The sequence below is a fragment of the Esox lucius genome, chromosome 7, assembly GCF_011004845.1.
Source record: "Esox lucius isolate fEsoLuc1 chromosome 7, fEsoLuc1.pri, whole genome shotgun sequence".
In the NCBI taxonomy this organism is placed as follows: domain Eukaryota; kingdom Metazoa; phylum Chordata; class Actinopteri; order Esociformes; family Esocidae; genus Esox; species Esox lucius.
The window spans coordinates 11,197,905-11,208,290 of NC_047575.1; the positions used below are offsets into that span (position 1 = coordinate 11,197,905).

Below are 10,386 nucleotides of genomic sequence, written 5' to 3' on the forward strand. Positions count from 1 at the left end.
AGTATTGATTAATTACAGTCCAAAACCCAAGACAAATATGAACAAATATGAAAAAGAATTTAACATATTTTACAGTGTATAATTTCACACAGAGTAAAATTGGCAGGGGAAATACTGTACCTTGTATTTAAATTACCGTCAGCAGTGTGCAGTGGGAATTGAGAAGTATTAATGTATTTAATTTTGTGGGCTCTGAGGGAATAGTTTAATTGATGTGACAGATAATATGGATGTGAGTATATTTAATTGTGTGTGAAATATTTTAATAATATAGTGTGAGCTTTCAGAACTGCATTTAAAGTTCTGATAAAAATTCAAGAACAGATTTTTGACAGTGGGTAGCTATTTTGCAAAAACTGTAAAATAGCTTCCCCCTGACCATAGTAGGATAGAAAACTAGCCATATTTGGGTGGGGATGGAGATAAAAGACATGCCTGCAAGAAAATAATTGTCACATGCTCAAACATTACTCAGGCTGTGTGAACTTAGATAATATTTGAATTTATTATTAGCTGAGTTGCCCAAAGCCCAGGTCAGCTTGTTGAACTGATCTGATCACAATGCCAGAAGGTGTAATGTGACTCTATTTATGCACTTTATCTTCATCTAAAATCAACTGAACTTTATATCTGCTGTTGTTGTCTTCTTGACTCCCCTCACCTCACCTTTTGTATCCCTCAGCCTGATTCCTTAAATGCCAGTTACTCCTTCCTCCAACAGAGGGCAGCAGTGTAAAGAAGGCACAGAAACACCAGCAGATTTGTTAGTAGCCTACTTGACCTGGCCTATTTAATTGTGCCAGTAGCCATGACAATATAGAAGATAAACTAAGTCAACAAAATATATCAACAAGCTACCTGTACAAAAGGTGTGCAAATACAAACACACAAGTCACACACTGGCTACTCCTCCAATCACAAGAACACACACCTAAGTACCCTTGGGACACTTTAATAATCCTAACCATAAACCTTTCTTTAATCCCACCTGTAACTATCAAATATAAGTGTATGCCTAATGGTAACCTAGCCCAATGCCTAACCTAAACACTAATGCATAACCCTAACCTTCATTCTAACCTCAATTGTAACTTTTACCCTACATTTTATACTTAAGTTAAAATGTTTGCTTTTTTAAATGGAGATGAGGAAAAAAATCCAAATTTGTCTCCTTTTTCTTTTTTAACCAAAGTTTGGGGTAAAAAGTTGCCCTGGCTATAGAGAACTTGTTTGGTGAAAAACCTATTACAAAATCATAATTTTAGCCCTAAATCTAACCCCTAACATTAACCCAAAGTCTTAAATAGCTTTTTTCTAAGTAAGGTATCATCAATTGTCCTCATTTTGTCCAGGCTAATGTACTTGTAAGGACTTAAGTCAACATGGCATGTTTGATTCCTTTCCCAGAATTTGCTTGGAGCAGAAATATGACGGTACAGCATCATGCAACATTTGTGGCATCTCGGATCATTTTTATAAATGGTGCAATGTGTCAGAGACCGAAAAATATGTGGCAGCATAAACATTTAACAAGAGTGTAAATATTTACTGTGTGTAAACACCCTCGACTGCTACATAAGCGTCTCACCAACGTCCCCAAAGAGGGATGGCAAGTTCCAGAACCTTCCAGCAGCAGCCAGTAGGGCCAGCCACGCCTCTGCCCAGCTGCATCTCATTCAGACCTTGTTATGGGAGGTATTTCAGGGCTCCCCAGAAACAGCTCAGGGGAACAGCTGGAGCAGAAGCCACCAAAGAAGATGCATTGGGAGAAATCAGAGGTATAAAAAGCCCATTCCTCCAAAACCACCACTGGGATGGCACCTTCACATCAAAGCAGTTTGGTTGAGTTTGATTTCTCCATCACCTCCTCCCCTGCCTCTTCTGGTTACTCAAAAGAAACACCCACCGTGGCCCTAAACACACTGCCTACCTCATTACAATATCTTTGGGTGTAGTACCTGTATGCCTCTTTGTAAATCTTTGTGCGGCATGTTCTCTGTAACTGTGCTGCCCTTGCTAGCATGCTGTTCTGCCTTAAGGGTTCTGGTAAAAATAAGAATTGAACCTACAGAGTTGGAAGATGGAGACGTGAAGGTTTGTAAGATGGAGAGAGGTGTAGCGTTGGAAGAAGGAGACAGGTTATGGTTTGTAAGATGGAGACAGGTGAAGGTTTGTAAAGATGGAGAGAGATGTAGCATTGGAAGAAGGAGACAGGTTATGGTTTGTAAGATGGAGACAGGTGAAGGTTTGTAAAGATGGAGAGAGATGTAGCGTTGGAAGAAGGAGACAGGTTATGGTTTGTAAGATGAAGACAGGGGAAGTGATAATACTAATATGGAAATTAGGGAGGGGCTGATGTAAAAATAGACATTAATAAACAAGATACCATTTTAAAGGCGGTGAGATAGTAACAGCAAAGAGATTAAACGTTTCTATTGGAGAGGATGACAACAAGCTCTGAGTGGAGGGCATCATGCATTTCATTGTGGAAATGTGTGCGCACAGGTGTTTGAATGCATGTGTAAGAGGAAAAGAAAGCCGTGCCTCTGGTTCTAGGCGATATAGAGAAATGCTGAGAGACACAGAGGTCTGTGTTATTTAGAAATAATGTGCAACATAAGTACATTAGAGCTTTAATATCCTCAAAATCAACATTCCACATTCCTGACCAATCCTAATTCCCCAGATTTACACAAATCCTATATGTGGGACAGGAATATATCAGAAATTGCTCCATATTTCATTAAATTGGATTTATTTCATTAATATGAAATGCTTGTTTGTCGTCCTCTCTGCTTTTGATTTCGTCTAACTGTTAACAGTGGTTAAGGCAGCCAGTGCTGGGGTTTGTGTTGGGAGTGAGATGGCAATGATGCTGCTGAATCTCACGTTTTCAGCAAACACACCACACTTCTACACTCTTGAAACTCATGAATGCAGCCCTACCTGCTTAACAAGACAGGAATGAAAACACAGACGTACACTAACACATACGCAAATCAACACAAAGAAGGTAAATCTGTTTAACAACACAGACCCGTGATACCAAGACAAATATAGACTGAGAAAAACAGAGAGGATGGGGTTTGGCGATAAAGAAACAGAGAGTGAAAAAGACAAGCGCTGTGTCTGGGGTGGGATGATGACAGCCTTTGGCTCCGTTCCATAGCTGACGAAAGCTGCTTAGCCCCCCAGTTGCCATGGAGACCTGCAGGAGCAGCCAGAGAAAGAGAGGGAGAGGGGAGGGGCATGTGAGGGAGAAATAGAGGAGAAAGAGCTAGAGGGGAGAGACAGACAGACTGAGGGAGGGATAAAGAGAGAGAGAATAATACTGCAAGCAACCGAAGCATAGCCAGTCCGCACAAATAGGAGGAACAGCGTAAGGTACCAGGGAATAGAGTTAAATGTTACATTAGCTATTGTAGCTGGGCAAAAAGACAAACCAGGAATAGAAGAACGACCGAGAGGAATACAGAGATTCAAAATGGATGTACAGTCGGAGAGTAGCGAACCCCCACCATGCGACCCCCAGCCTCCTGGAAAAATCCGAAAGGCCTTCAAGCTGTTTGGGAAGAGAAAGCCAGGCAGCATCTTCTCCGTGCGCGGCAAAGGTGAGGGTAACAACAAGTCGCCTATCGCCAGGAGCAAAACAACTGATGGGTTAAAGGAGTCGGCGGAGCCGGAGACTGAGAAGGAGCAGGAACCAGAGGTGAGTCAGGGAAAGGAGGAGGAGGAGGCAGTGGAGGAGCCCCTGGGTGATGATGGAGATCCGCACGTCCCTTCGGCTGGCCGGCCCTCCATTTCCTCCATGACCTCCGCCAAATCCCTCAGCTTCCTGATGAAGCTGCGGCGCAGCAGGCGAGGAGGACCAGACCGGAGGTTCCGTACGGAGTCCCAGCCGAAGGGACGCCAACGTCGGGGCCTGAAGGGTCTCTTTGGCAGCATGAGATGGAACCAGCAGGAGAAGGGGCCCAGCGACGATTCCGAGACGCCTCCGAGCCCACTCCTCATGGCGTCCCGTACGAGCAGTGTGGAGATCATCAAAGAGGACATGACTTTGACCCCCAGGCCTGTACCTCGCAGCCCGGATGTCCCAGAGCCTGGGCAAGAGTCCCCTGTTTCATCCACGAGCCCCACAGTTCAGGGGAGCTCGTCCTCAAGCCGGCTGGAGACGACGGCTGCCTCAGTGGCTACGGACAGTGTGACTGGATCTACCGAGGATGTGCCCCCACCCCTGCCCACCACGGAACCCCCACCATTGGATCCTCCTGTGGATCGTCTCACATCCCTGCTCGCAGACATCTCCTCTCTGATAAGCTTTGACTCTCTGACAGGATGCGGAGACATTTCTGCTGAAGTGGAGGCGGAATGGGGCAAAGCCAGCACCACTGTTTGGGCCGGACCTGGGACTATGGGCCCTGTGGCTGGAGAGAAAGCCCCATTAACTACGTTTTCTGCCAGAGCTACCCCTACCACTAAACCTAGCCCAACCCCTATCCCTTTGCTTACTTCTACATTTAAACCTACCAATTCCTCTGCACCTTTTACCAAACCAAGCTCCGCTTTCACATCTACAATCAAACCTGAACCTACCCCTACTACGACAACCAAACCCTCAACTACTCCTTCAACTTTTACAAGCTCTGCCACTAAATCAAGCCCCTCCCCTTTAACAAAACCCTCCCCTCTACCAACAACAGAATCCTCCCCAAGCCCCTCCCCTTTTGGCATCACCTCTAACTCTCCCCCTTTCACGCCGTCCTTCACCTCCACTTCTACTTTCAAACCTACTCCAGTAGTTACCCCTTCTCCTGCCCCTATATCTAAACCTGCCCCAGTAGTTACCCCTTCTCCTGCCCCTATATCTAAACCTTCCCCAGTAGTTACCCATTCTCCTGCCCCTATATCTAAACCTGCCCCAGTAGTTACCCCTTCTCCTGCCCATTTATCTAAACCAGCCCCAGTAGTTACCCCATCTCCTGACACTATATCTAAACCTGCCCCAGGAGTTACCCCTTCTCCTTCCCCTGCATGTAAACCTGCCCCAGTAGTTACCCCGTCTCCTGCACCTTCATCTAAACCTGCCCCAGTATCTCCCCCTGTCCCTGTGACTACCCCATCCTCCCTTTCCTCAGTAAGTGCCACATATTTTGCCCCAGTGGCCAAACCCCCTCTTGAAACCAGTCCTGTCACCTTTACATCTTCCCCACCGCCCCAAACGAGCTCAAGTGTGGATTCCACTTCCGCCCCTTCCTCCCTAACACCCTTGTATCCTGCTGCTGTCCCGAGCTCAGCATTTAAAATCCCCTACATTCCTGTTCCGGTGCCGACCTCATTCACTAGCTCAGCGACGGTACGAACGGCCGCTATGATTCCAGCTGGCCCTGAGTCTCCATCTGCCGCTGATTCAACCCCCGTCCACATGTCTAAGGCTCCTCCTTTTCCGACACCCACAACCACAACAGCAGTCCCCAAGGCTTCCCCTGCCCCCTGCCTGTCCTCTCCGATTCTCAGCCCAACCCAGGCAAAGCCTGGTGAACGCAAGTCCTCTCTCACCAGTCCAAACGGTTTGGATGTACGGGACACCAGGAACAATTCAACCAAGAGAGAAGAGAAATGCCAGCGGCCACAAAACGAGACACACAAGGTCCCCCAGGGACCCCCCACAGAGAAGAAGACGCCCCCATTGAAGGCGGCAGGGCTCAGTAAGATCCCCGTCTGCGGTGGAGGCCGGTCGGGCAAGCTGCCGCTCCGTGAGACTCAGCCCACAGACGAGGAGGGGAGCTGGGACCCATCGACTCCGGGGCGGGAAGAGGAGAGTCCCCGCCCTGGCCTACGGCACGCGGGTAGCAAGGACACAATCAGTAACTCCTCTTCTGTAGCCGACGGCGAGGCCGGCCCGGCCACCGTAAAACACAGCCCAGAGGAGAGCCGTCAGCTGCGCCAACCAGCAGTCTATGGCAGCGGGTCGCGCGACTCCAAGATCCCTGTCAAGCTGGGGGCCCAGTCGAACATCCCTGTCCCCCACGGAGCCAAGGAGCCCCCGCGCTCCAAGATACCTTTGTCCAAGGTTCCCGTCCGCAGGATCGCCAATAAACCCACAGCCCCAGCAGCGGCCGGCGCCCAAATCCGAAAATAAAGGCCGGAGAACGCCCAAATGGCTGCTTTCCTTCAAAACGACTTTTAATATGATCACACAGACACTTCCCTGACCCTATTGTCCCCGTTTGTTCTTTATATTTACAAGGACGGTCAAGTTACTTTGTTGCTCTGGTTTATCTCCGTGAATATTCTTCATGAATGGCTTACTATCCCACATGACTGTCACCACTCTGCTTCAGCACACCATTTCACACTCTGCTCCAGAGCCACTATAACATGGAAGCTGGGGCCAAAGCACAACAACACATCTTCCCTGGCCGCCGGACCAATGACTCCCTCTCTATAATGTCAACTCGGGAGATGCGTTCAAATGTTCAGCACTAATCTCAAACGGGGGTGAGGAATTGATGGAGGACAGTGGAGGCAGAGTTTTATGGGATGTATTTTCTACGGATGCCCAGTATGCAACACATGGACCAGTCAATCTAAGGGTGCTTTTTTCCTACTGACTATCAGAGTGAAAAATCTACTTTTTCTACAATACTTTTTATCTTTTGTTACTCCCTCTTTTTGTAGAACTGTCTAAAAGAAAATCCAGTTTTATTTTCCTGCAATTCCATTTGATAGATGAAACTACAGTTCTTTTTTCCTCAGTCGGGCCATGGGAGGGTCCACATCTCTAAAGAAACGCCAAACTAACATCCTCCATCTCTGGATGTAGCAGAAAGCTTGCCAATATGAGCCAGAGGACTTCCCTCCTTTCTTCTCCGCGGTTTTGTTGTACCGTGTGGACCACCTGCCTGCTCACAAGTCACCGTCAGTCACACTATGAACGTCTGGGAAAGACAGTTGCTCTGGATAGCGTTCCTGTTGGATAGGAGTTAAGGATGGCTCCTCTGGAAGGTTTGGACAGGGGGTGGTAAGCCTGTGTAGCGGACCTGTGCAGTTTGTGTAACAATGAGCGAACGCTGAGAGCTTGAGGTTTCGGAGGGGTGCATCACGTTTCTAATTCCACGTAAACATAGTCATGTAGAGGACAATTTGTGTGTATACATGGTCTGTGTTGTTCCGTTTCCTATATAATCAATAAAACAATGTGAGTGCACTTATGTATGCCACCTGAAAACGGCCCTAGGACTCATTGTAATGTCACGTAGCCATTTTGCATCTGCTGTTTTCAGTAACATGAGACTCTGTGTGTAACAACAACGATGTCAGCTCTGCACTAGCTTCATCTCAGTAGATGGCATATTTGCACACCCACGTACGAGGCGGCGGTTCAGCTGAAGGAGATCTGTGTCAGTGTTATCTTCGAAGGTTGTCATGCACGCACCTCCAACCGTAGTGTCTAGTTCTCAGATTGCATACAAAAGGAGCGGATACACCGATCGTAAGCAGCGATAGAGCATCTTGATTTCGGATGTGCAACAAGCCGTGGAGGATTAGCCTCTGTGGTGGGGATGAAGATGCATGTGTGTGAGGCAGACCGAGCTGAGAGGGTAGGGGAACCATCCCACACAGAACTGCGTTCTTGCAGTAGCATTATGTAAGGCCTGACACCATTAGGAAAGATTAGCGGAAGCCAGGACAGCATGGGAAAGAAGCATTTTCCTGTCCTTCAACGCCCCTGCGGGCCGGTGCCTCCAAGCACAGTATAGCACATTATGATGGTGGCCGTGAGCTGAAAGGGTTGTCAGTGGAGCGACATTCCGACATGCTCCAAACCCACTGACCTGAATAGCAAACGCATGTTAGGAGAACGCAGCCAATGAGCTGAGAGAGAGCACACTGCAGGAGCATGCAGCAATATCAAGAACACGGTTTAAAGCCTGTTGCGGGTGTCAGACATTCCCACGTGCGTTAAATGACATCATTCTGCTTGTACTTGCTTTTTAGTGCTCGCTTCAAGACCAAACCAGAGGAACGACATTCCAGCGTTCTTTATGCTGCCACACCTCTGGACGTACATAACCGTCCGTGATCACTACTGTGACGTTTAAGATGTTGTTAACGTGCGATAGCAGGCGCCCTGTAATGTTGACTGCTGTTGCTTGGGTTCTGACACACACACACACACACACACACTGTGGTCACTGTTAACACTGGAGAACAGCAGAACGTCAGGCGAGACGGGTATTGATGGAGTCTTGGACAGTTGCATTGGATCAATGGCATAATGGACTGATGGCAGGGATATAATAGATGCCACATAATGGAATGAAAGGAAAATGAAATGACGAGGGAGTCAGGCTGTGTGGGCTGTGTAGAGTCACAGGGAAGGGTTTGGGGCCTGTTCTTACTCTTCACGGGTAGGGGAGGGTGGGCTCATCGTTTAGCTGAAGGACAGGGAAACAAAAGATTGATATCTATAGACGAGGTGCAGAGCAGGCCACAGCACAAACAAAGCTCTGTTCGCTGAGTGAAGCCTGAGGCCCTAAGCCAAAAAGAGAGCAGTCGCCGTTTCATAGGAGAAACACGAGGACTTCAACACATCAGATGCTGGTTTTGGACGTAAGCACTGTGAAAACCTCCCTGGCTGTTAAAAGACCGACATCTTACATCTTGTTCTATCTACGAGGCTAGCTGAAGTGTTAAATAGCAGCCCTTTAGAAATTCATAATACAGCTGGGTTATGGGGTAGAATGGTGTGCTTATAATGTAGCGACATGTAGAGCAGGAAAAAGTGGCTAACTGTTGGAGCTGCTGTGTGTGGTTAGAGGTGGTTGGTGGCAAGACGCTAACAGTAGGAACATTAATGAGGGATTATATTGGATTTCCTTGCACTGTGAGAGAAGTGTGGAAATATAGGCCATTACAAACCCAGAATTATAATACATTATAATATATATATATTGAGCTCTGATCAAGTCTGACTGTCTGAAGTGGTGTTGCTCCAGTCTCTGTCTCTTCACTGAGAGTATGCTGGACACTGGGCCAGATGAGAACCATCACTAAGGAGGGTTTATAATATCAGTCATAAGCTCATTATGTTTGTTATATAAGTCCTTGTGAAATAGGAGACGAGATTATGTGAGATGGATCTGTTGCTATGTTCTGCTCGGACAATACGGCTCTGATAATGCAAGCACATACTGGACACGTAAACAAGTCCAGAGCCATAGCTGCCCTTTGTTGCTTATTACTTAACATTATTTCACGGGGTCCGCTTGAAAATGTATTTTAGCATGATGTAAGACATACAGATTATATCAGTCAGTGAAGAAACAATCAGCTGACACCGGCTGCTCTTTCTGACGTTAGTCATCATTTCACCCTCAAGTTGCAAAAGCCAAGCGTAGCCACAAGCATCTGACGAAGTGCCCTCCTGACCCAGATATGTTACACAAAGTTACCATCCCACATTGCATTTGGGTAACTCAGAGTACAGTCTGTGCATGTGTGCCTGTCTGCCTCTGCCTTGTGAGAAAGGATGTGCTCATTTAGAACCTAATTTAGCATGCTTCATTTCCAGTGTCTCCATGCCAACCCCACTAGGTCAACCAATGAAAGCGCTGGGAGAGTGGAGTGAAGGGGAGTGGTTTGGATTAATGTCCAAAGGGCCCCAATGTGTACTCATCAGGAAATGTATGTGATATTATGCATCATACAATGCTTGGATGTATACATTTCTAAATATATACCTAAAAATCACTCACATATGAAGTAACTGTACCTGTACATTTGAAATACATACTATTTTGAAGTGGTTATTATGTTGTTATGAAATGTAAAAAAACAAACATGGATTTTGTCTCTAAATCCAGTTTGTGCAGTAAAGAAAAAAATGACTTTATCTGGTCTGATAGGTGTTGTCTTTGTCTGTGCACATTCTGCAGGCAACTCTATATCTCCACCCAATCACACACACACAGTTATTCCCAGATTCTTGATGTGTCATCTACTAATATGTGGTTAAGTAGAGAGAAATTTTGTAATTAGCGAGCACCAGATGGATACTCTGGGCCAGAAATTAGGTCAACCTTTCACATGAGCGAAGAAAGCGGCTGTTGAGCAGCTAGTAAAAGCAATTAGACACCTGGGACTGTTGCATGTAACCCAAATAACTTACTGGCAACACTGGATTATCTACATAACACAGCAAATAGCTTACTGGCAACACTGGATTATCTACATAACACAGCAAATATCTTACTGGCAACACTGGATTATCTATATAACACAGCAAATCATTTACTGGCAACACTGGATTATCTACATAACACAGCAAATAATTTACTGGCAACACTGGATTATCTACATAACACAGCAAATCATTTACTGGCA

General features: G+C 46.5%; 1 protein-coding gene across 1 annotated transcript; it reads left to right on the forward strand.

Moving 5' to 3' along the window:
• The first annotated feature begins 3,272 nt into the window (after positions 1-3,272).
• On the forward strand, positions 3,273-9,895 carry si:ch211-244c8.4 (APC membrane recruitment protein 2). The gene has a single exon (XM_034293267.1). The coding sequence runs from the start codon at positions 3,485-3,487 to the stop codon at positions 6,137-6,139; it is 2,655 nt and encodes an 884-aa protein (XP_034149158.1). The 5' UTR covers positions 3,273-3,484; the 3' UTR covers positions 6,140-9,895.
• Positions 9,896-10,386: the final 491 nt, after the last annotated feature.

What these genes read in the sequence shown, in the direction of transcription:
- si:ch211-244c8.4 (XM_034293267.1), top strand. Translation starts at nt 3,485, where the DNA reads ATGGATGTACAGTCGGAGAGTAGCGAACCCCCACCATGCGACCCCCAG.